General features: G+C 45.1%; 1 protein-coding gene across 6 annotated transcripts in view; it reads left to right on the top strand.

The window, feature by feature from the left end:
* LOC112240115 (zinc finger protein DPF3) overlaps nt 1–24,777 on the top strand; it is a 109,310-nt gene extending 84,533 nt beyond the window's left edge. For 5 of the 6 annotated variants that reach the window (XM_042301027.1, XM_042301022.1, XM_042301023.1 and 2 more), the window contains exons 6-12: nt 5,809–5,881; nt 6,395–6,436; nt 9,197–9,355; nt 10,746–10,874; nt 20,490–20,602; nt 22,005–22,086; nt 23,757–24,777. In XM_042301027.1, the coding sequence (XP_042156961.1) occupies nt 5,809–5,881; nt 6,395–6,436; nt 9,197–9,355; nt 10,746–10,874; nt 20,490–20,602; nt 22,005–22,086; nt 23,757–23,824 (666 nt within the window). In that variant the 3' untranslated portion in view covers nt 23,825–24,777. The remainder of the gene's footprint in view (nt 1–5,808; nt 5,882–6,394; nt 6,437–9,196; nt 9,356–10,745; nt 10,875–20,489; nt 20,603–22,004; nt 22,087–23,756) is intronic. The other variant, XM_042301024.1, reaches the window with a different exon arrangement.
* The last annotated feature ends 3,031 nt before the right edge of the window (nt 24,778–27,808 follow it).

Below are 27,808 nucleotides of genomic sequence, written 5' to 3'. Positions count from 1 at the left end.
TGTGTGCTACCTATATCCCCCCACTAGAATCCCCATATTTTAATGAAGACAGCTTCTCTATCCTGGAGGGGGAAATCAATCATTTCCAGGCCCAGGAACATGTACTAGTCTGTGGCGACCTAAATGCCAGAACCGGACAAGAACCTGACACCCTCAGCACACAGGGGGACAAACACCTGCCTGGAGGTGACAGCATTACCTCCCACATATGCCCCCCTAGGCACAACTATGACAACGTAACCAACAAAAACGGGTTACAACTCCTGCAGCTCTGTCGCACGCTGGGTATGTACATAGCCAATGGTAGGCTTCGAGGGGACTCCTATGGTAGGTACACCTATAGCTCATCTCTTGGCAGTAGTACTGTAGACTACTTTATCACTGACCTCAACCCAGAGTCTCTCAGAGCGTTCACAGTCAGCCCACTGACACCCCTATCAGATCACAGCAAAATCACCGTCTATTTAAACAGAGCAATACTCAATCATGAGGCATCAAAGCCAAAGGAACTGAGTAACATTAAGAAATGCTATAGATGGAAGGAATGCAGTTTGGAAACCTACCAAAAAACAATTAGGCAACAACAAATTCAATCACTTTTAGACAATTTCCTGGGTAAAACGTTCCACTGTAATAGTGAAGGTGTAAACTTGGCAGTAGAAAATCTTAACAGTATATTTGACCTCTCAGCTTCCCTATCAAATCTAAAAATCTCAAATAGAAAACCGAAGAAAATTAACAATAATGACAAATGGTTTGATGAAGAATGCAAAAATCTAAGAAAGAAATTGAGAAACCTGTCCAACCAAAAACATAGAGACCCGGAAAACCTGAGTCTACGCCTTCACTATGGTGAATCACTAAAACAATACAGAAATACACTACGGAAAAAGAAGGAACAGCACGTCAGAAATCAGCTCAATGCAATTGAAGAATCCATAGACTCTAACCACTTCTGGGAAAATTGGAAAACACTAAACAAACAACAACACGAAGAACTATCTATCCAAAATGGAGATGTATGGGTAAACCACTTCTCCAATCTTTTTGGCTCTATAACAAAGAATAAAGAGCAAAAACATATACATGATCAAATACAGATCTTAGAATCAACTATTAAAGACTACCAGAACCCACTGGATTCTCCAATTACATTGAATGAGTTACAGGACAAAATAAAAACCCTCCAACCCAAAAAGGCCTGTGGTGTTGATGGTATCCTCAATGAAATGATCAAATATACAGACAACAAATTCCAATTGGCTATACTAAAACTCTTTAACATCATACTTAGCTCTGGCATCTTCCCCAATATTTGGAACCAAGGACTGATCACACCAATCCACAAAAGTGGAGACAAATTTGACCCCAATAACTACCGTGGAATATGTGTCAACAGTAACCTTGGGAAAATCCTCTGCATTATTATTAACAGCAGACTCGTACATTTCCTCAATGAAAACAATGTACTGAGCAAATGTCAAATTGGCTTTTTACCAAATTACCGTACAACAGACCATGTATTCACCCTGCACACCCTAATTGACAACCAAACAAGCCAAAACAAAGGCAAAGTCTTCTCATGCTTTGTTGATTTCAAAAAAGCCTTCGACTCAATCTGGCATGAGGGTCTGCTATACAAACTGATGGAAAGTGGTGTTGGGGGTAAAACATACGACATTATAAAATCCATGTACACAAACAACAAGTGTGCGGTTAAAATTGGCAAAAAACACACACATTTCTTCACACAGGGTCGTGGGGTTAGACAGGGATGCAGCTTAAGCCCCACCCTCTTCAACATATATATCAACGAATTGGCGCGGGCACTAGAAGAGTCTGCAGCACCCGGCCTCCCCCTGCTAGAATCCGAAGTCAAATGTCTGCTGTTTGCTGATGATCTGGTGCTTCTGTCACCAACCAAGGAGGGCCTACAGCAGCACCTAGATCTTATGCACAGATTCTGTCAGACCTGGGCCCTGACAGTAAATCTCAGTAAGACCAAAATAATGGTGTTCCAAAAAAGGTCCAGTCACCAGGACCACAAATACAAATTCCATCTAGACACTGTTGTCCTAGAGCACACAAAAAACTATACATACCTTGGCCTAAACATCAGCACCACAGGTAACTTCCACAAAGCTGTGAACGATCTGAGAGACAAGGCAAGAAGGGCATTCTATGCCATCAAAAGAAACATCAATTTCAACATACCAATTAGGATTTGGCTAAAAATACTTGAATCAGTCATAGAGCCCATTGCCCTTTATGGTTGTGAGGTCTGGGGTCCGCTCACCAACCAAGACTTCACAAAATGGGACAAACACCAAATTGAGACTCTGCACGCAGAATTCTGCAAAAATATCCTCCGTGTACAACGTAGAACACCAAATAATGCATGCAGAGCAGAATTAGGCCGATACCCACTAATTATCAAAATCCAGAAAAGAGCTGTTAAATTCTACAACCACCTAAAAGGAAGCGATTCACAAACCTTCCATAACAAAGCCATCACCTACAGAGAGATGAACCTGGAGAAGAGTCCCCTAAGCAAGCTGGTCCTGGGGCTCTGTTCACAAACACAAACACACACTACAGAGCCCCAGGACAGCAGCACAATTAGACCCAACCAAATCATGAGAAAACAAAAAGATAACTACTTAACACATTGGAAAGAATTAACAAAAAAACAGAGCAAACTAGAATGCTATTTGGCCCTACACAGAGAGTACACAGCGGCAGAATACCTGACCACTGTGACTGACCCAAAATTAAGGAAAGCTTTGACTATGTACAGACTCAGTGAGCATAGCCTTGCTATTGAGAAAGGCCGCCGTAGGCAGACATGGCTCTCAAGAGAAGACAGGCTATGTGCTCACTGCCCACAAAATGAGGTGGAAACTGAGCTGCACTTCCTAACCTCCTGTCCAATGTATGACCATATTAGAGACACATATTTCCCTCAGATTACACAGATCCACAAAGAATTAGAAAACAAATCCAATTTCGATAAACTCCCATATCTACTGGGTGAAATACCACAGTGTGCCATCACAGCAGCAAGATTTGTGACCTGTTGCCACGAGAAAAGGGCAACCAGTGAAGAACAAACACCATTGTAAATACACCCATATTTATGCTTATTTATTTTATCTTGTGTCCTTTAACCATTTGTACATTGTTAAAACACTGTATATATATAATATGACATTTGTAATGTCTTTACTGTTTTGAAACTTCTGTATGTGTAATGTTTACTGTTAATTTTTGTTGTTTTTCACTTTATATATTCACTTTGTATGTTGTCTACCTCACTTGCTTTGGCAATGTTAACACATGTTTCCCATGCCAATAAAGCCCTTGAATTGAATTGAATTGAGAGAGAGAGACCGACAGAGAGACAGAGAGACACAGAGAGGTCCTACACCATACAACCCTGTATACAACAAGCTCAGCCCTGTTCCTCAGTTCATGTCTCTTTGTGTAAAAGACCTCCTCTGTTAGTTTGTACAAGATGGCTGCAGTTTGACAGGGTTGTAATGTTTTCATCATTTATGGTCCCATCTTACCCCGTTTTTTATTTTATTTTATTTTTTACAGCTGATTAATTTCTATGTCACACCCTTCAACTAGGGTCCGGAGTTGGTTAGGTTAGCCTACCAGATCAGGAAACACTCTGGGCCCCAGGAAAACAGTCCGTCCCCCCTCATCACTCTGAGACGCCTCTGAAATAACAATAACATAACATTATTTAACATAATAACAATGTTAAAAATGGAAGAAAAAAAACATATCCTTTTTTTTAATGATCTAATATTGACATAATGCATTTCTTTTGGTGGTGGGGATGGGCTCCTGTGTTTATATGTGGCTCAGTGCAGCCGTCAATTGCAGAATTTAACTGCAATTTCAGGTTTCAAATTTCAAGTCTCAAAGTAACAAATGTGGAAAATGTCTATACATTTCAACTGTATCAAAATCATTGTTCCGCTATTGCCATTTATACTGTAGGAGTGTTGTGCTGAATGAGACAATTCTGTTCACAATGTCCTGTTCTGAGGGGGTACTGTCCTGTTCTAACTGTCCTGTTCTGAGGGGGTAACTGTCCTGCTCTGAGGGGGTAACTGTCCTGTTCTGAGGGGGTAACTGTCCTGGGGGTAACTGTCCTGCTCTGAGGGGGTAACTGTCCTGTCCTGCTCTGAGGGGGTAACTGTCCTGTTCTGAGGGGGTAACTGTCCTGTTCTGAGGGGGGGGTAACTGTCCTGTTCTGAGGGGGTAACTGGGGGTAACTGTCCTGTTCTGAGGGGGTAACTGTCCTGGGGGTAACTGTCCTGTTCTGAGGGGGGTAACTGTCCTGTTCTGAGGGGGTAACTGTCCTGTTCTGAGGGGGTAACTGTCCTGTTCTGAGGGGGTAACTGTCCTGTTCTGAGGGGGTAACTGGGGGGTAACTGTCCTGTTCTGAGGGGGTAACTGTCCTGCTCTGAGGGGGTAACTGTCCTGCTCTGAGGGGGTAACTGTCCTGTTCTGAGGGGGTACCTGTCCTGCTCTGAGGGGGGACCAGTGTCCTGCTCTGAGGGGGGTAACTGTCCTGCTGTCCTGCTCTGAGGGGGTGTTCTGAGGGGGTAACTGTCCTGCTCTGAGGGGGGTAACTGTCCTGCTCTGAACTGTCCTGCTCTGGGGGTAACTGTCCTGCTCTGAGGGGGTAACTGTCCTGTTCTGAGGGGGTAATTATCCTGTTCTGAGGGGGACAACTGTCCTGTTCTGAGGGGGTAACTGTCCTGCTCTGAGGGGGGGTAACTGTCCTGCTCTGAAGGGGGTAACTGTCCTGCTCTGAGGGGGTAACTGTCCTGCTCTGAGGGGGTAACTGTCCTCTTCTGAGGGGGGGGGGTAACTGTCCTGTTCTGAGGGGGACAACTGTCCTGTCCTGTTCTGAGGGGGTAACTGTCCTGTTCTGAGGGGGTAATCCTGTCCTGCTCTGAGGGGGGTAACTGTCCTGCTCTGAGGGGGTAACTGTCCTGTTCTGAGGGGGGTAACTGTCCTGCTCTGAGGGGGTAACTGTCCTGCTCTGAGGGGGTAACTGTCCTGCTCTGGGGGTAACTGTCCTGCTCTGAGGGGGACCAGTGTCCTGCTCTGAGGGGGACCAGTGTCCTGCTCTGAGGGGGACCAGTGTCCTGCTCTGAGGGGGGGGACCAGTGTCCTGCTCTGAGGGGGACCAGTGTCCTGCTCTCAGGGGGACCAGTGTCCTGCTCTGAGGGGGACCAGTGTCCTGCTCTGAGGGGGACCAGTGTCCTGCTCTGAGGGGGTAACTGTCCTGCTCTGAGGGGACCACCTGTCCTGCTCTGAGGGGGACCAGTGTCCTGCTCTGAGGGGGATAACTGTCCTGCTCTGAGGGGGATAACTGTCCTGCTCTGAGGGGGACCAGTGTCCTGCTCTGAGGGGGATAACTGTCCTGCTCTGAGGGGGGTAACTGTCCTGCTCTGAGGGGGACCAGTGTCCTGCTCTGAGGGGGGGACCAGTGTCCTGCTCTGAGGGGGACCAGTGTCCTGCTCTGAGGGGGACCAGTGTCCTGCTCTGAGGGGGACCAGTGTCCTGCTCTGAGGGGGGTAACTGTCCTGCTCTGAGGGGGACCAGTGTCCTGCGTTACCTCCAGATGTAGCGTTCGAGACGTAGCAAGTTCACATGATTAAAGAGGTCGAGGGCATTCTCACGAGACCTCTAGAGCATCTGTCGTAGTGTGAAAAGGATGAAAGAATGCGGGAAAGAGGGAGGGTTCCTATCGTGAAGGTTCCTGTTCTTCTCTCTCTACAGGGCCGAGGATCCAGCCGCAGAAGGGCGGAGGCTGTGTCCAACGACGACGTGGATAAACCTTACGTCTGTGACAGTAAGACAACCGCAAACTCCCAGATTTCTGTAACACAGTGAAAAACACTGTTACGTTAATAACATTAAGGACACCTGACCTGAGAAGCTTATCTGAATATTCCTATGTAGACACAGTTTGAGTACATTTTGTTTGGTTTGTTTTATTTGTTAGGTCTCAATATTCTATATATTTTTGTACTTATCTAAAGGTGATGGTGTGTCTGTATCTGGACATTAACAGCTGCCTAAGATAGTTTCAGATCATTAACCTTATTTGGCTTTCTTCGGGACGAGAGCAACCCTCTTTCCCTCCCTCTAGAATGGAGATAGCCGAGTATGTGGATAGTCCAGCTAGCATGTCGGACGTTAGCATAGCATGCTACTTCTACTTAAAGAAAAACATCAGAGAAACTGGTGCTCATGTCATTAGATATTATAGCCTCTTTGAATGAAACTCACTCTCATTTCTTTTCTTTTTCTTTCATTTTTCTTTTTCTCTCATTTGCTTTTCTGTCTCCTCTGTTCCTTCCAGACAGATACAAACAAAAGCATAACTCAAAAACTGCTGACTCAGGTATATGGACTTGTCGCTATCTTTTCTCTGTCTGGCTTCTCTGACGAAAAGATCAGGGGCTACTGGTGCTGCTACTGGGGCTGCTGCTACTGGGGCTGCTGCTACTGGTGTTGCTGCTGGGGCTGCTACTACTGGGGCTGCTGCTACTGGGGCTGGTGCTGCTACTGGGGCTGCTGCTACTGGGGCTGGTGCTGCTACTGGGGCTGCTGCTACTGGGGCTGCTGCTACTGGTGTTGCTGCTGGGGCTGCTACTACTGGGGCTGCTGCTACTGGGGCTGGTGCTGCTACTGGGGCTGCTGCTACTGGGGCTGGTGCTGCTACTGGGGCTGCTGCTACTGGTGCTGCTACTGGTGCTGCTGCTACTGGTGCTGCTACTGGGGCTGCTGCTACTGGTGCTGCTGCTACTGGGGCTGCTGCTGCTGGGGCTGGTGCTGCTACTGGGGCTGCTGCTACTGGGGCTGGTGCTGCTACTGGGGCTGCTGCTGCTACTGGTGTTGCTGCTGGGGCTGCTACTACTGGGGCTGCTGCTACTGGGGCTGGTGCTGCTACTGGGGCTGCTGCTACTGGGGCTGGTGCTGCTACTGGGGCTGCTGCTACTGGTGCTGCTACTGGTGCTGCTGCTACTGGTGCTGCTACTGGGGCTGCTGCTACTGGTGCTGCTGCTACTGGGGCTGCTGCTGCTGGGGCTGCTGCTACTGGGGCTGCTGCTGGGGCTGGGGCTGCTGCTACTGGTGCTGCTGCTGGGGCTGCTGCTGGTGCTGCTGCTGGTGCTGCTACTGGTGCTGCTACTGGTGCTGCTACTGGGGCTGCTACTGGTGCTGCTACTGGGGCTGCTGCTGGGGCTGCTACTGGGGCTGCTGCTACTGGGGCTGCTGCTGGGGCTGCTACTGGTGCTGCTGCTGGTGCTGCTGCTGGTGCTGCTGCTGGGGCTGCTACTGGGGCTGCTGATGGGGCTGCTACTGGGGCTGCTACTGGGGCTGCTGCTGGGGCTGCTGCTGGGGCTGCTGCTGGGGCTAGCCTGGATCGCGTTCAGATGGGTACAACGTTACAGGACATCCAGATAGAAATGTATTTAGTAGAACAGATATGAATCTAAGTCATATAGAATAGGGAATAATGTCAGCTCTATACAGTCGATTTCTGTGTTGCACCGTCCTGAATGCGACCCTGCTTGGCTTTTTGTTTTTCTTTCTACTACTGACTAACAATAGGATTGGCTAAAGAATAAAGGCGTCTGGCTTCCATGCTACGTTTGAGCTAAACCAAAAGTTATCGCTATTGTACTTTGTATTTGCATAAGCATAGATGCTTAATTTCCAAGACCAAAGCTTGCATGGTACTAACATAACTCTACAGTTATCTGTTGGTTTGTTATCAAGTTGCTGGGGAAGTGTGATCTTAAGGCATCAGCTGAGCTAACGCATGTTTCTGCAGCGTTGTAACAATGCTGTCACTGCGGGTTTCTGGGAATCGCAGACAACCTAACCTGCTGTCATTGACAACCTAACCTGCTGTCACTGACAACCTAACCTGCTGTCATTGACAACCTAACCTGCTGTCACTGATAACCTAACCTGCTGTCCCTGACAACCTAACCTGCTGTCCCTGACAACCTAACCTGCTGTCATTGACAACCTAACCTGCTGTCCCTGACAACCTAACCTGCTGTCCCTGACAACCTAACCTGCTGTCACTGACAACCTAACCTGCTGTCACTGACAACCTAACCTGCTGTCGCAGACAACCTAACCTGCTGTCGCAGACAACCTAACCTGCTGTCACTGATAACCTAACCTGCTGTCACTGACAACCTAACCTGTTGTCACTGACAACCTAACCTGCTGTCACTGCGATGTTACCAAACAAACCTAACCTGTTGTCACTGATAACCTAACCTGCTGTCGCAGACAACCTAACCTGTTGTCACTGACAACCTAACCTGCTGTCACTGACAAACTAACCTGCTGTCACTGACAACCTAACCTGCTGTCACTGACAAACTAACCTGCTGTCACTGACAACCTAACCTGCTGTCACTGACAAACTAACCTGCTGTCACTGCGATGTTACCAAACAAACCTAACCTGTGCTAAAAACATTCTCAACAGAGTGTTCCTCAGTGTTCACTTTTTACCCCACATCATTTCTTCTACGATGGCTACAGGATGTGTTGGAGTACTACTGCTGTGTCTCTTCCCAGAGAGGACATTCATTGAGACGTTATTAATATAAGTGATCATAGGCTAGTGTCCTAGCAGGAATGTACTGGTAAATGATTTCTCTATTGTTGTTGTTAGTTAGACAATTAGAAGTCTCAATGCCCTCAGATGTCTTTTTGAAAGAAAAAGCCCCGTTCAGCAAAACATTTAGTACTGTGTAAACGGTTGGTCCTTTGCCTTGAGAGCTGGGGCATGTTCAGTAGTGCACACAGTAGCAAAACGTTTTGAAACAGAAACAGTGGGTTTGTTATTGGACTCGGTCAGTTAGAACCAGTTCTCTCTGGTTTAAAACATTTTCTCATGTTTCTGTGGTTCTAATATATTCTAATGCTTCTGTGTTCTGTGGTTCTAATGTATTCTAATGCTTCTGTGTTCTGTGGTTCTAATGTATTCTAATGCTTCTGTGTTCTGTGGTTCTAATGCTTCTGTGTTCTGTGGTTCTAATGTATTCTAATGCTTCTGTGTTCTGTGGTTCTAATGTATTCTAATGCTTCTGTGTTCTATGGTTCTAATGTATTCTAATGCTTCTGTGGTTCTACAGTCTGTGGGAAGCGCTATAAGAACCGTCCAGGTCTGAGCTACCACTACGCACACACACACCTGGCGGAGGAAGAGGGGGAGGAGAGGGAGGAGAGGGAGGAAGAGATGCCACCGACCCCGCCACCACCCCGACCAGACCCAGACCCCGACAACCACAAACGTAAGAGACGACTGTGTGATCTGGGTCTTAAACTAGTGGTAGTTCAGAGTTATAAAAGTTGGTGATGAAAAGATCTTATAACAGCTCTTACATCTTACTGTATGTGTGTTGCTAGTCCTCTGTGGACTAAACTGAACAACACAGTCAGGATCACAATAGAACTGCATTATGGGTAATGATTAACACTGTAGCTTTTGGGATGCCGCCTCAAATAGCATCTTTAGGACTTCCTCCTCGAGCGTCTTCCTCTCGATTTACGTTCTTGCCAATTCCGTTAATGTCATTGTCAAGTCAAGGAGAAGAAACAGACTGGCACCCTGGTGTCATTATCAAGTCAAGGAGAAGAAGCAGACTGGCACCCCGGTGTCATTATCACGTCAAGGAGAAGAAACAGACTGGCACCCCGGTGTCATTATCAAGTCAAGGAGAAGAAACAGACTGGCACCCCGGTGTCATTATCAAGTCAAGGAGAAGAAGCAGACTGGCACCCCGGTGTCATTATCAAGTCAAGGAGAAGAAACAGACTGGCACCCCGGTGTCATTATCACGTCAAGGAGAAGAAACAGACTGGCACCCCAGTGTCATTATCAAGTCAAGGAGGAGAAACAGACTGGCACCCCGGTGTCATTGTCAAGTCAAGGAGAAGAAACAGACTGGCACCCCAGTGTCATTATCAAGTCAAGGAGAAGAAACAGACTGGCACCCCGGTGTCATTATCATGTCAAGGAGAAGAAACAGACTGGCACCCCGGTGTCATTATCAAGTCAAGGAGAAGAAACAGACTGGCACCCCGGTGTCATTATCAAGTCAAGGAGAAGAAACAGACTGGCACCCCGGTGTCATTGTCAAGTCAAGGAGAAGAAACAGACTGGCACCCCGGTGTCATTATCAAGTCAAGGAGAAGAAACAGACTGGCACCCCGGTGTCATTATCAAGTCAAGGAGAAGTAACAGACTGGCACCCCGGTGTCATTGTCAAGTCAAGGAGAAGAAACAGACTGGCACCCCGGTGTCATTATCAAGTCAAGGAGAAGAAACAGACTGGCACCCCGGTGTCATTATCAAGTCAAGGAGAAGAAACAGACTGGCACCCCGGTGTCATTATCAAGTCAAGGAGAAGAAACAGACTGGCACCCCGGTGTCATTATCAAGTCAAGGAGAAGTAACAGACTGGCACCCCGGTGTCATTGTCAAGTCAAGGAGAAGAAACAGACTGGCACCCCGGTGTCATTATCACGTCAAGGAGAAGAAACAGACTGGCACCCCGGTGTCATTATCAAGTCAAGGAGAAGGAACAGACTGGCACCCCGGTGTCATTATCAAGTCAAGGAGGAGAAACAGACTGGCACCCCGGCGACTTCTTCTCTCACACCTGTCTTCCCCCTCCACAGCTCAGAGGGCGGCAGATGGCTCCATCATCCCTAACGACTACTGTGACTTCTGTCTGGGAGACTCTGACTCTAACAGGAAGACTGGCCAGGCTGAGGAGCTGGTGTCCTGCTCTGACTGCGGCCGTTCTGGTGAGTAGACTGCACTATAGACTGCACTATAGACTGCACTACAGACTGCACTATAGACTGCACTACAGACTGTACTATAGATGGTACTACAGACTGCACTACAGACTGCACTACAGACTGCACTACAGACTGTACTACAGACTGAACTACAGACTGTACTACAGACTGTACTATAGATGGTACTACAGACTGCACTACAGACTGCACTACAGACTGCACTACAGACTGCACTACAGACTGCACTACAGACTGTACTATAGACTGTACTACAGACTGTACTATAGACGCACTACAGACTGCACTATAGACTGCACTACAGACTGAACTATAGACTGCACTACAGACTGTACTATAGACTGTACTACAGACTGCACTATAGACTGGACTATAGACTGCACTATAGACTGTACTACAGACTGCACTACAGACTGTACTACAGACTGCACTACAGACTGTACTATAGACTGTACTACAGACTGCACGATAGACTGCACTACAGACTGCACTACAAACTGCACTACAGACTGCACTACAGACTGCACTACAGACTGCACTACAGACTGCACTACAGACTGTACTATAGACTGCACTACAGACTGAACTATAGACTGCACTACAGACTGTACTATAGACTGTACTACAGACTGCACTATAGACTGGACTATAGACTGCACTATAGACTGTACTACAGACTGCACTACAGACTGCACGATAGACTGCACTACAGACTGCACTACAAACTGCACTACAGACTGCACTACAGACTGCACTACAGACTGTACTACAGACTGCACTATAGACTGGACTATAGACTGCACTATAGACTGTACTACAGACTGCACTACAGACTGCACGATAGACTGCACTACAGACTGCACTACAAACTGCACTACAGACTGCACTACAGACTGCACTACAGACTGTACTATAGACTGCTCTACAGACGGTACTACAGACTGCACTACAGACTGTACTATAGACTGCACTATAGACTGCACTATAGACTGCACTACAGACTGCACTATAGACTGCACTATAGACTGCACTATAGACTGCTCTACAGACGGTACTACAGACTGCACTACAGACTGTACTACAGACTGCACTACAGACTGTACTATAGACTGCACTACAGACTGCACGATAGACTGCACTACAGACTGCACTACAAACTGCACTACAGACTGCACTACAGACTGCACTACAGACTGCACTACAGACTGTATATAGACTGCACTACAGACTGCACTACAGACTGTACTATAGACTGTACTACAGACTGCACTATAGACTGGACTATAGACTGCACTATAGACTGTACTACAGACTGCACTACAGACTGCACGATAGACTGCACTACAGACTGCACTACAGACTGCACTACAGACTGAACTATAGACTGCACTACAGACTGTACTATAGACTGTACTACAGACTGCACTATAGACTGGACTATAGACTGCACTATAGACTGTACTACAGACTGCACTACAGACTGCACGATAGACTGCACTACAGACTGCACTACAAACTGCACTACAGACTGCACTACAGACTGTACTACAGACTGAACTATAGACTGTACTACAGACTGTACTACAGACTGTACTATAGACGCACTATAGACTGCACTATAGACTGCACTACAGACTGTACTATAGACTGTACTACAGACTGCACTACAGACTGCACTACAAACTGCACTACAGACTGTACTACAGACTGCACTACAGACTGCACGATAGACTGCACTACAGACTGCACTACAAACTGCACTACAGACTGCACTACAGACTGCACTACAGACTGTACTACAGACTGAACTATAGACTGTACTACAGACTGTACAGACTATAGACTGCACTACAGACTGAACTATAGACTGCACTACAGACTGTACTATAGACTGTACTACAGACTGCACTACAGACTGCACTACAAACTGCACTACAGACTGCACTACAGACTACACACTGTACAGACTGTACTATAGAGCACTATAGACTGCACTATAGACTGTACTACAGACTGTACTATAGACTGCACTATAGACTGCACTATAGACTGCACTACAGACTGCACTATAGACTGCACTATAGACTGCACTATAGACTGCACTATAGACTGCTCTACAGACGGTACTACAGACTGCACTACAGACTGTACTATAGACTGCACTACAGACTCCACTACAGACTGCACGTCAGACTGCACTACAGACTGCACTACAGACTGTACTATAGACTGCACTATAGACTGCACTATAGACTGCACTATAGACTGCACTATAGACTGCACTATAGACTGCACTATAGACTGCACTACAGACTGCACTACAGACTGTACTACAGACTGAACTATAGACTGTACTACAGACTGTACTACAGACTGTACTATAGACGCACTATAGACTGCACTATAGACTGCACTACAGACTGCACTACAGACTGCACTACAGACTGCACTATAGACTGCACTATAGACTGCACTATAGACTGCTCTACAGACGGTACTACAGACTGCACTACAGACTGTACTACAGACTGCACTACAGACTGTACTATAGACTGCACTACAGACTGCACGATAGACTGCACTACAGACTGCACTACAAACTGCACTACAGACTGCACTACAGACGGTACTACAGACTGCACTACAGACTGTACTATAGACGCACTATAGACTGCACGATAGACTGCACTACAGACTGCACTACAAACTGCACTACAGACTGCACTACAGACTGCACTACAGACTGTACTACAGACTGAACTATAGACTGTACTACAGACTGTACTACAGACTGTACTATAGACGCACTATAGACTGCACTACAGACTGAACTATAGACTGCACTACAGACTGTACTATAGACTGTACTACAGACTGCACTACAGACTGCACTACAAACTGACTACAGACTGCACTACAGACTGCACTACACACTGTACTACAGACTGTACTATAGACGCACTATAGACAGCACTATAGACTGTACTACAGACTGTACTATAGACGCACTATAGACTGCACTATAGACTGCACTACAGACTGCACTATAGACTGCACTATAGACTGCACTATAGACTGCACTATAGACTGCTCTACAGACGGTACTACAGACTGCACTACAGACTGTACTATAGACTGCACTACAGACTCCACTACAGACTGCACGTCAGACTGCACTACAGACTGCACTACAGACTGTACTATAGACGCACTATAGACTGCACTATAGACTGCACTATAGACTGCACTACAGACTGCACTATAGACTGCACTATAGACTGCACTATAGACTGCACTATAGACTGCACTATAGACTGCACTATAGACTGCACTACAGACTGTACTACAGACTGAACTATAGACTGTACTACAGACTGTACTACAGACTGTACTATAGACGCACTATAGACTGCACTATAGACTGCACTATAGACTGCACTACAGACTGCACTATAGACTGCACTATAGTGCACTATAGACTGCACTATAGACTGCACTATAGACTGCTCTACAGACGGTACTACAGACTGCACTACAGACTGTACTACAGACTGCACTACAGACTGTACTATAGACTGCACTACAGACTGCACGATAGACTGCACTACAGACTGCACTACAAACTGCACTACAGACTGCACTACAGACTGCACTACAGACTGCACTACAGACTGTACTATAGACTGCACTACAGACTGAACTATAGACTGCACTACAGACTGTACTATAGACTGTACTACAGACTGCACTATAGACTGGACTATAGACTGCACTATAGACTGTACTACAGACTGTACTACAGACTGTACTATAGACGCACTATAGACTGCACTATAGACTGCACTATAGACTGCACTACAGACTGCACTATAGACTGCACTATAGACTGCACTATAGACTGCACTATAGACTGCACTATAGACTGCTCTACAGACGGTACTACAGACTGCACTACAGACTGTACTATAGACTGCACTACAGACTCCACTACAGACTCCACTACAGACTGCACTACAGACTGCACTATAGACTGCACTATAGACTGCACTATAGACTGTACTACAGACTGCACTATAGATGGTACTACAGACTGCACTACAGACTGCACTACAGACTGCACTACAGACTGCACTACAGACTGTACTACAGACTGCTCTACAGACGGTACTACAGACTGCACTACAGACTGTACTACAGACTGCACTACAGACTGTACTATAGACTGCACTACAGACTGCACGATAGACTGCACTACAGACTGCACTACAAACTGCACTACAGACTGCACTACAGACTGCACTACAGACTGCACTACAGACTGCACTACAGACTGCACTACAGACTGCACTACAGACTGTACTACAGACTGAACTATAGACTGTACTACAGACTGTACTATAGACGCACTATAGACTGCACTACAGACTGAACTATAGACTGCACTACAGACTGTACTATAGACTGTACTACAGACTGCACTACAGACTGCACTACAAACTGCACTACAGACTGCACTACAGACTGCACTACACACTGTACTACAGACTGTACTATAGACGCACTATAGACTGCACTATAGACTGTACTACAGACTGTACTATAGACGCACTATAGACTGCACTATAGACTGCACTACAGACTGCACTATAGACTGCACTATAGACTGCACTATAGACTGCACTATAGACTGCTCTACAGACGGTACTACAGACTGCACTACAGACTGTACTATAGACTGCACTACAGACTCCACTACAGACTGCACGTCAGACTGCACTACAGACTGCACTACAGACTGTACTATAGACTGCACTATAGACTGCACTATAGACTGCACTATAGACTGCACTATAGACTGCACTATAGACTGCACTATAGACTGCACTACAGACTGCACTACAGACTGTACTACAGACTGAACTATAGACTGTACTACAGACTGTACTACAGACTGTACTATAGACGCACTATAGACTGCACTATAGACTGCACTACAGACTGCACTATAGACTGCACTATAGACTGCACTATAGACTGCACTATAGACTGCTCTACAGACGGTACTACAGACTGCACTACAGACTGTACTACAGACTGCACTACAGACTGTACTATAGACTGCACTACAGACTGCACGATAGACTGCACTACAGACTGCACTACAAACTGCACTACAGACTGCTACAGACTGCACTACAAACTGCACTACAGACTGTACTACAGACTGCACTACAGACACGATAGACTGCACTACAGACTGCACTACAAACTGCACTACAGACTGCACTACAGACTGCACTACAGACTGTACTACAGACTGAACTATAGACTGTACTACAGACTGTACTACAGACTGTACTATAGACGCACTATAGACTGCACTACAGACTGAACTATAGACTGCACTACAGACTGTACTATAGACTGTACTACAGACTGCACTACAGACTGCACTACAAACTGCACTACAGACTGCACTACAGACTGCACTACACACTGTACTACAGACTGTACTATAGACGCACTATAGACTGCACTATAGACTGTACTACAGACTGTACTATAGACGCACTATAGACTGCACTATAGACTGCACTACAGACTGCACTATAGACTGCACTATAGACTGCACTATAGACTGCACTATAGACTGCTCTACAGACGGTACTACAGACTGCACTACAGACTGTACTATAGACTGCACTACAGACTCCACTACAGACTGTCAGACTACAGACTGCACTACAGACTATAGACGCACTATAGACTGCACTATAGACTGCACTATAGACTGCACTACAGACTGCACTATAGACTGCACTATAGACTGCACTATAGACTGCACTATAGACTGCACTACAGACTGCACTACAGACTGTACTACAGACTGAACTATAGACTGTACTACAGACTGTACTACAGACTGACTATGCACTATAGACTGCACTATAGACTGCACTATAGACTGCACTACAGACTGCACTATAGACTGCACTATAGTGCACTATAGACTGCACTATAGACTGCACTATAGACTGCTCTACAGACGGTACTACAGACTGCACTACAGACTGTACTACAGACTGCACTACAGACTGTACTATAGACTGCACTACAGACTGCACGATAGACTGCACTACAGACTGCACTACAAACTGCACTACAGACTGCACTACAGACTGCACTACAGACTGAACTATAGACTGCACTACAGACTGTACTATAGACTGTACTACAGACTGCACTATAGACTGGACTATAGACTGCACTATAGACTGTACTACAGACTGTACTACAGACTGTACTATAGACGCACTATAGACTGCACTATAGACTGCACTATAGACTGCACTACAGACTGCACTATAGACTGCACTATAGACTGCACTATAGACTGCACTATAGACTGCACTATAGACTGCTCTACAGACGGTACTACAGACTGCACTACAGACTGTACTATAGACTGCACTACAGACTCCACTACAGACTCCACTACAGACTGCACTACAGACTGCACTATAGACTGCACTATAGACTGCACTATAGACTGTACTACAGACTGCACTATAGATGGTACTACAGACTGCACTACAGACTGCACTACAGACTGCACTACAGACTGCACTACAGACTGCACTACAGACTGTACTACAGACTGCTCTACAGACGGTACTACAGACTGCACTACAGACTGTACTACAGACTGCACTACAGACTGTACTATAGACTGCACTACAGACTGCACGATAGACTGCACTACAGACTGCACTACAAACTGCACTACAGACTGCACTACAGACTGCACTACAGACTGCACTACAGACTGCACTACAGACTGAACTATAGACTGCACTACAGACTGTACTATAGACTGTACTACAGACTGCACTATAGACTGCACTATAGACTGCACTATAGACTGTACTAAAGACTGCACTACAGACTGCACGATAGACTGCACTACAGACTGCACTACAAACTGCACTACAGACTGCACTACAGACTGCACTACAGACTGTACTACAGACTGAACTATAGACTGTACTACAGACTGTACTATAGACGCACTATAGACTGCACTATAGACTGCACTATAGACTGCACTATAGACTGCACTATAGACTGCACTATAGACTGCTCTACAGACGGTACTACAGACTGCACTACAGACTGTACTATAGACTGCACTACAGACTCCACTACAGACTGCACTACAGACTGCACTACAGACTCCACTACAGACTGTACTACAGACTGCACTATAGATGGTACTACAGACTGCACTACAGACTGCACTACAGACTGCACTACAGACTGCACTATAGACTGCACTACAGACTCCACTACAGACTGTACTACAGACTGCACTATAGATGGTACTACAGACTGCACTACAGACTGCACTGCAGACTGCACTACAGACTGCACTATAGACTGTACTATAGACTGCACTATAGACTGTACTACAGACTGTACTATAGACCCACTATAGACTGTACTATAGACTGCACTATAGACTGTACTATAGACTGTACTACAGACTGCACTATAGACTGTACTACAGACTGCACTATAGACTGCACTACAGACTGCACTATAGACGGTACTACAGACTACACAATAGACGGTACTACAGACTGCACTACAGACTGCACTACAGACTGCACTATAGACTGCACTATAGACTGCACTACAGACTGCACTACAGACTGCACTACAGACTGTACTATAGACTGCACTACAGACTGTACTATAGACTGTACTACAGACTGCACTACAGACTGTACTACGGACTGTACTACAGACTGTACTACAGACTGTACTACAGGCTGTACTATAGGCTGTACTATAGACTGCACTATAGACTGCACTACAGACTGTACTATAGACTGCACTATAGACTGTACTATGGACTTTACTATGGACTGCACTGCTGCGTGTCTCTGGTTCAGCAGAGCTGTACGTACTGTAGGAAGGCCAAGCAGCGTCCTTCATAACTATAGATGACCCACACTTTAAAATTTAAACTGTAAATATATTCTTCTAATATTTCACAAGGTATTATTCCCAAGGATAATATTAGTGAGACATAATTACATCACAAAATAGTAGTATGCCAATGCTGTATCCCACTGTGTTTTCTCTGTCCGGTAGCGAACAGTGAGGACACACAAAGTCTCGTTAGATAGGTCTGAAATCTCCCCCCCGTCAGATACAGTAGTTCATTCCGTATCGGATTTAAACCCAAATATAAACTGGTCCTACACCTCTTGGCCATGCTACAATTACCTCTGGACCGTAAGGGTGTGGAGGAGGGTTGTGCCCGGACTCTTGAGTCGCTCCATTGGCCAGAGAGGACGGTTAGCCGAGAGGTAAGAACCAATCGGCATGTTCAATGTCCCTCTGGCTAAAAGAGACCATTGAAACCGGCTGATGTAAAGAAGATGATTGGATGAATGTGTTTAGTCATTGGCCCATCAGGATGGGAGACTCTACCTATCCAAATACCTAGACAATCACACTTTCACCCTGGCTCTCAGGCCCAAGATGGGCTAGAAAATGTGTCTAGCAACTTATCTTAAATTGATCGATGAGACATAAAACTGAGAGAGAGAGAGAGAGAGACAGACGCACAGCACTGTCTGGTTTCAGAGATGAGTGTTTAGGTTTTAGTTTATGGCTCATTGACAGTCATTGACACTCTGATGAGAACTATGAATGGGTAATGGTTTTTTATTGTTACTGACAACACCACTATAGAAAATGTAGGACAGTCACAAGTCTGCTGTATCTATAAAGGCTACAGTTAACCATGGTCCTTTTTACTATAGTGTGATTTTAGCCACAACTTGTCATGACTTATGAATGACCTACCTGTTTCTGAGGAGACAGACAGCAACTGGATACCTGCTCTACTCATTTAACATCTATCTACAGGATCTAGCTTATTCATCGTTATTGGAGTGTATAAAAACAAAAAATCACAGATGTTGTCTTTCTGTGTTGAGTTGCGATGTAAATGAGGCATCTTCCCTCCCTCCCTCCCTCCCGCCCTCCCTCCCTCCCTCCCTCCCTCCCTCCCTCCCTCCCTCCCTCCCTCCCTCCCTCCCTCCCTCCCTCCCTCCCCTCCCTCCCTCCCTCCCTCCCTCCCATCCCTCCCTCCCTCCCTCCCTCCCTCCCATCCTCCTCCCTCCCTCCCTCCCATCCTCCCTCCCTCCCTCCCTCCCATCCTCCCTCCCTCCCTCCCTCCCTCCCATCCTCCCTCCCTCCCTCCCATCCTCCCTCCCACCCTCCCTCCCTCCCTCCCCCTCCCTCCCTCCATCCTTCCTTCCTCCCTCCCTCCCTCCCTCCCTCCCTCCCTCCCTCCCTCCCTCCCTCTCTCTCTCTCTCTCTCTCCTTCCCTCCCTCCCTCCCTCTCTCTCTCCTTCCCTCCCTCTCTCTCTCCTTCCCTCCCTCCCTCTCTCTCTCCTTCCCTCCCTCCCTCTCTCTCTCCTTCCCTCCCTCCCTCCCTCTCTCTCTCCTTCCCTCCCTCCCTCCTTCCCTCCCTCCTTCCCTCCCTCCTTCCATCCCTCCCTCCTTCCCTCCTTCCCTCCCTAGGCCACCCTACCTGTCTGCAGTTCACAGACAACATGATGATGGCGGTGAAGACCTACCTGTGGCAGTGCATCGAGTGCAAGTCCTGCAGCCTCTGTGGCACCTCAGAGAACGACGTAAGTGCTTGGAATAACAGTTTCTAGACCTCGGGCCAGTATTCAAAAAGTGCCTAGTCTGAAACTCCTTCATCTGGGCCCAGAAGATTCCTTTAGACTGAAGACTCTTGTTATCTCCTACAACTACCTAGCCTTTAGGCTTTAGCTCAGTGGGATACCATTGTCTTGAAAGGCATTTCTGTAAATTCACAGTGGAAGGGATTTAACATTGTCTCAGTTACCACGTTGTCTCAGTTACCACGTTGTCTTAGTTACCATGTTGTGTCTGTTACCAGTTACCACGTTGTGTCAGTTACCAGTTACCACGTTGTCCCAGTTACCACGTTGTCTCAGTTACCACGTTGTCCCAGTTACCACGTTGTCCCAGTTACCACGTTGTCTCAGTTACCACGTTGCCTCAGTTACCACGTTGTCTCAATTACCATGTTGTCTCAGTTACCACGTTGACTCAGTTACCACGTTGTGTCAGTTACCACGTTGTCTTAGTTACCACGTTGTCTCAGTTACCACGTTGTCCCAGTTACCACGTTGTTATACCATGTCTCAGTTACCACATTGTCTTAGTTACCACGTTGTGTCTGTTACCAGTTACCACGTTGTGTCAGTTACCACGTTGTCTCAGTTACCACGTTGTCTCAGTTACCACGTTGTCTCAGTTACCACGTTGTCTCAGTTACCACGTTGTGTCAGTTACCACGTTGTGTCAGTTACCACGTTGTCTTAGTTACCACGTTGTCTTAGTTACCACGTTGTCTTAGTTACCACATTGTCCCAGTTACCACGTTGTCCCAGTTACCACGTTGTCTTAGTTACCACATTGTGTCTGTTACCAGTTACCACGTTGACCCAGTTACCACGTTGTGTCAGTTACCACGTTGTCTCAGTTACCACGTTGTGTCAGTTACCATGTTGTCTTAGTTACCATGTTGTGTCAGTTACCACGTTGTGTCAGTTACCACGTTGTCCCAGTTACCACATTGTGTCAGTTACCACGTTGTCTGTTACCACATTGTCTCAGTTACCACGTTGTCTCAGTTACCACGTTGTCTCAGTTACCACGTTGTGTCAGTTACCACGTTGTGTCAGTTACCACGTTGTGTCAGTTACCACGTTGTCTCAGTTACCACGTTGTCTCAGTTACCAGTTACCACGTTGTCTCAGTTACCACACTGTCTCAGTTACCACGTTGTCTTAATTACCACATTGTCTCAGTTACCACGTTGTCTTAGTTACTAGTTACCACGTTGTCTCAGTTACCACACTGTCTCAGTTACCACGTTGTCTTAGTTACCACGTTGTCTCAGTTACCACGTTGTCTCAGTTACCACGTTATCCCAGTTACCACTGCTACTACTGTTTTGAAAAGTGAGTTAACATTGTGTGTTTGTCTCTGTGTCTGTAGGACCAGCTGTTGTTCTGCGACGACTGTGACAGAGGATACCACATGTACTGTCTGAAGCCCCCCATGACCCAACCTCCTGAGGGTAAGACTACTGAGTTATACTGTATATATTATAGACTACTGAGTTATACTGTATATATTATAGACTACTGAGTTATACTGTATATATTATAGACTACTGAGTTATACTGTATATATTATAGACCCCTGAGTTATACTGTATATATTATAGACTACTGAGTTATACTGTATATATTATAGACTACTGAGTTATACTGTATATATTATAGACTACTGAGTTATACTGTATATATTATAGACCCCTGAGTTATACTGTATATATTATAGACCCCTGAGTTATACTGTATATATTATAGACCCCTGAGTTATACTGTATATATTATAGACCCCTGAGTTATACTCTATATATTATAGACCCCTGAGTTATACTGTATATATTATAGACCCCTGAGTTATACTCTATATATTATAGACCCCTGAGTTATACTCTATATATTATAGACCCCTGAGTTATACTGTATATATTATAGACTACTGAGTTATACTGTATATATTATAGACCCCTGAGTTATACTCTATATATTATAGACCCAACCTCCTGAAGGTACGACTGAGTTCTGCTGTGTAATATATAAATAACAGACACCCTCCTAGGGTAAGGTCATATATGATAACTCGGCACAGAGTACTTACTCTTTAAGCTTCCAATTGGCTCATTCATCCCCCCCTCCTCTCCCCTGAAACTATTTCCCCGGGTCGTTGCAGTAAACGAGAATGTGTTCTCAGTCAACTTACCTGGTAAAATAAGGGTAAAATAAATTAAATTCAACTAAAATTGGAATCCTTAATGGTGAAACTGCCACGTCCGTTCTGCAATATCGCTACAGGAAAGAAGTTACTGCCAACAACAAACACAGTTGATTTTTTTCACTTTGACATCATTTCACGTTTGAACAAACAGCAGAATATATATATATATTTTTTACCACATTGGGCGATGCTTTTCACTTCCACTTCATCAACCAAACAAAAATAACGACGGCCATGGGGTAGACAGTGGCGATGTTTCCCCTGCTGCGGTTTCCACCTTTGACCTCTACGGTCTAGATATTACAGAGTTACGTAGAGTTACTGACCAAGCCTCCGGAAGGTAAGACCACTGAATGTTATAGTTTACATTGTAAAGACCTGAAGGTAAGGCCGTACCACAGACCACACGTGGCGGCTCAGTGATAATCTCTCTTGATTTGACTTACGTGTGTACCGTGAGACTTTAAGTGTGACTTGTGAAACAGAGAGTTCCTGGACAACGTTTTTAAACTTCAGACATTATACAGAGGTAAAGGACATCACTGAGAGTTCTGGAAATAATACAGTCCACAACAACAAGATCACCTGTCTCTCTCTCCTTCTCCTTCTCTCTCTCCTTCTCTCTCTTTCACTCTCTCCTTCTCTCTCTTTCTCTCTCTCCTTCTCTCTCTCTTTCTCTCTCTCTCTCTCTCTCTCTTTCTCTTTCTCTTTCTCTCTCTCTCCTTCTCTCTCTTTCTCTCTCTCCTTCTCTCTCTCTCTCTCTCTCTCTCTCTTTCTCTCTCTTCTCTCTCTCTCTCTCTCTCTCTCTCTCTCTCTCTCTTTCTCTTTCTCTCTCTCTCCTTTCTCTCTTTCTCTCTCTCCTTCTTCTCTCTCTCTCTCTTCTCTCTCTCTTTCTCTTTCTCTCTCTCTCTCTCTCTCTAGGGAGCTGGAGCTGTCACCTGTGTTTGGATCTGTTGAAGGACAAGGCCTCAGCCTATGAAGAGCCATAGCTTCTCTAACACACACACACACACACAATGAATTTACAGGCTCAGGGTGCATATTCAGTCTCATCTCGTTCAGTTTCTCAGTTTCTATCTCAGTACTATCCTCTACCTCTGAAGTTGAAACAATGTCATGATGTGGGTTATAAACACCACAAAGAGAATCGTCAAATAGTAATCTTTGCTACACGGTGTTTGACTCTATGCTGTTCTACAATGTAGTCTCTTCTGACAGTTAGCTCGCTAGAGATGTTTGTGCTGAGGTAAAAAAAAAAAAAAGCATTATGTACCGGAAACAAGGAGAATTTATGTCTGTTTGTTTGAATTTCAGTTTCCAGTCCTCTCCTTGTTAAAATTTCACAGTGACGTTGTTTCATATTGCACAAAGACATATTGCATATTTGAAATAGTGTTACTCACAGGACTTATCAAGCATCCTTTTATTTTTTGAGGAGTCATTGCAGCCGTTATTTAATTTCAGTTGGATATTAGCCAGGTTTGTGGTTATTAGGATACTTAAAAGTACCTCATGACAAAGATCTAAATCGTTATTAATTTAAAACTGGTCTTATTTATACATTTCTGGTTATTGTGACTGTTGGATGGATGCTTTTGTTTGTAAATTGAAGCAACACAATATGGTGGCAATCCTGCTCCACTTCCCAAGTTCTGGTTCCTAGATCATGTTGCGCTCTCTGTTAAAATGTGTTACCATGCAATAGGGTTTACACGTTGTTCATATTTTGTAGATCGGTGTAGGAAACTGGTAAAGGGCTATATACATAGACCATAGAGAGAAACATTCAGCATTCACAACCCCTGGACTTTCCCCATTTAATTGTCTTTAATTGTTTTTTTTTTTTTTTTTTTTGGGTCAACGATCTACACAAATTACTCTCTAATGTAAAAGTAGAATAAAAACTCAAACATTTGTGTAAAAAAAAAAGAAAGAAGGAAAAGAACCCCCCTAAGAAAAGAACCCCCCTAAGAAAAGACCCCCCTAAGAAAAGACCCCCTAAGAAAAAGAACCCCTCCCTAAGAAAAGAAAAGAAACCCCCTAAGAAAAAGAAACCCCCTAAGAAAAAGAAAAGAATCCCCCCCTAAGAAAAAGAACCCCCTAAGAATCCCCCTAAGTCAATAAATGTTAGAATCACCTTTTTTAGCGATTACAGCTGTGAGTCTTTCTGGGTAAGTCTCTTAAAGAGCTTTACACACCTGGATTGTACAATATTTGCACATTATAGAAGGAAAAAAATTAAAGCTCTCAAGTTGGTTGGTGATCATTGCTAGACAAACATTTTCAAGTTTTGCCATACAATTTCAAGACGATTTAAGTCAAAACTGTAACTTATGCCACACTGGAACATTCAATGTCGTTTTGGTATGCAACTCCAGTGTATATTTGGCCTTGTGTTTTAGGTTTATAGTCCTACTGAAAAAGAAGACTGATCCGGGTTTTCCTCTAGGATTTTGCCATTTCTTTTTATTAAAAAAAAACCCTCCCTAGTTCTTGCTGATGACAAGCATACCCATAACAGGATGCAGCCACCACCATGCTTGAAAATGGTGATGTGTTGTGTTGGATTTGCCCCAAACATAAAGCTTTGTATTCAGTACATATATTTAATTTCTTTGACACATTTGTTGCAGTACTACTTTAGTGCCTTGTTGCAAACAGGATGCATGTTTTGGAATATTTATATTCTGCACGGACTTCGTTCTTTTCACTCTGTCATTGAGGTTAGTATTATGGAGTGACTACAATGTTGTTTATCCCTTCACAGTTTTCTCCTGTCACAGCCATTAAACTCTTTTACTTTTTTTAAAGTCACCATTGGCCTGAATGGTGAGTTCCCTGCTCGGTTTCCTTCCTCTCCGGCAACTGAGTTAAGGTAAGAAACTGAGTAATGACAGACGCCTGTATCTTTGTAGTGACAGGCTGTAATGATACACCATTCAAAGTGTAACTACCAATAGGTGCTCTTCTTTGCGAGGCATTGGAAAACCTCCCTGGTCTTTGTGTTTCAAATTCACTGCTTGACTGAGGGACCTTACAATTATCTGTACGTGTGGAGTATGAGGTCGTCATTAAAAAAAGAATGTTAACCAATAGTATTGCACACAGAGCGAGTCCATGCAACTTATTGTGTGACTTGTTAAGCAACATTTTACTCCTGAACTTATTTGGGCTTGCCATAACAAAGGGGTTGAATACTTATAGACTCAAGATATTTCAGCATTTAATTTTTTATTAATTTGTCACAATATCTTAAAACATAATTCCACTTTGACATTATGAACCAGTGGGCTCCCGAGTGGCGCAGGGGTCTAAGGCACTGCATCTCAGTGCTAGAGGTGTCAATACAGACCCTGGTTCAGTGGTCTAAGGCCTTGCATCTAAGTACTAGAGGAGTCACTACAGACCCTGGTTTGGTGGTCTAAGGCACTGCATCTCAGTGCTAGAGGTGTCACTACAGACCCTGGTTCAGTGGTCTAAGGCCTTGCATCTAAGTACTAGAGGAGTCACTACAGACCCTGGTTCAGTGGTCTAAGGCCCTGCATCTAAGTACTAGAGGAGTCACTACAGACCCTGGTTTGGTGGTCTAAGGCCCTGCATCTAAGTGCTAGAGGTGTCACTACAGACCCTGGTTTGGTGGTCTAAGGCCCTGCATCTAAGTACTAGAGGAGTCACTACAGACCCTGGTTTGGTGGTCTAAGGCACTGCATTCAGTGCTAGAGGTGTCACTACAGACCCTGGTTCAGTGGTCTAAGGCCTTGCATCTAAGTACTAGAGGAGTCACTACAGACCCTGGTTCAGTGGTCTAAGGCCCTGCATCTAAGTACTAGAGGAGTCACTACAGACCCTGGTTTGGTGGTCTAAGGCCCTGCATCTAAGTGCTAGAGGTGTCACTACAGACCCTGGTTTGGTGGTCTAAGGCCCTGCATCTAAGTACTAGTTAGTCACTACAGACCCTGGTTCGGTGGTCTAAGGCCCTGCATCTAAGTGCTAGAGGTGTCACTACAGACCCTGGTTCAGTGGTTGAAGGCCCTGCATCTAAGTACTAGAGGAGTCACTACAGACCCTGGTTCAGTGGTCTAAGGCCTTGCATCTAAGTACTAGAGGAGTCACTACAGACCCTGGTTTGGTGGTCTAAGGCCCTGCATCTAAGTGCTAGAGGTGTCACTACAGACCCTGGTTCCATTCCGGGCTGTATCACAACTGGCCGTGATCGGGAGTCCCATAGGGCGGTGCATAATTGGCCCGGCGTCGTTAGGGTTTGGCCGGGGTAGGCTGTCATTGTAAATAAGAATTTGTTCTTAACTGATTTGCCCAGTTAAATAAAGGTTACATTTAAAATGATGGGGTATTGTGTGTAAGCCAGTGATACAAAATCTAAATGTAATCCATTTTAAATTCAGGCTGTAACGCAACAAAAATGTGGACAAAGTCAAGGGGTGTGAATACTTTCTGAAGGCTCTGTATTCACACAGACATAATCCATTCACACTTACATGGTCAAGAACATACACAAAATACATACCTCGTAGCTCTACCACCACGTTTCAGTCAGTCAATAGTACATAGTTATCATTCAGCTGGTGTGTAGGATACCTCACATCCTCCACGATGCATCAGTTTTTGAACATATTTATTTGATGTATTTAGTAAATGTCAACTTGTTTTATAGGCTTCCCTTCCACTCTGTATATCATTCCGAAACATTTAATGTAAAACTCCAAATGATTTCTAAAATTATTCCGGTTCTTCTATGTCAACAATATGTTAATAGATTGCACTGAACACAGGTAATATACTGTATATTTCGTGTAGATTTCTTATAGGACTATTGGATAGATTTCTTATAGGACTATTGGATAGATTTCTTATAGGACTATTGGATAGATTTCTTATAGGACTATTGGATAGATTTCTTATAGGACTATTGGATAGATTTCTTATAGGACTATTGGATAGATTTCTTATAGGGC

The sequence above is a fragment of the Oncorhynchus tshawytscha genome, linkage group LG18 (assembly GCF_018296145.1).
Source record: "Oncorhynchus tshawytscha isolate Ot180627B linkage group LG18, Otsh_v2.0, whole genome shotgun sequence".
Classification (NCBI taxonomy): Eukaryota; Metazoa; Chordata; class Actinopteri; order Salmoniformes; family Salmonidae; genus Oncorhynchus; species Oncorhynchus tshawytscha.
The sequence above is the reverse complement of the archived record's forward strand: the minus strand, read 5'-3'. Positions and strand labels throughout refer to the sequence as shown.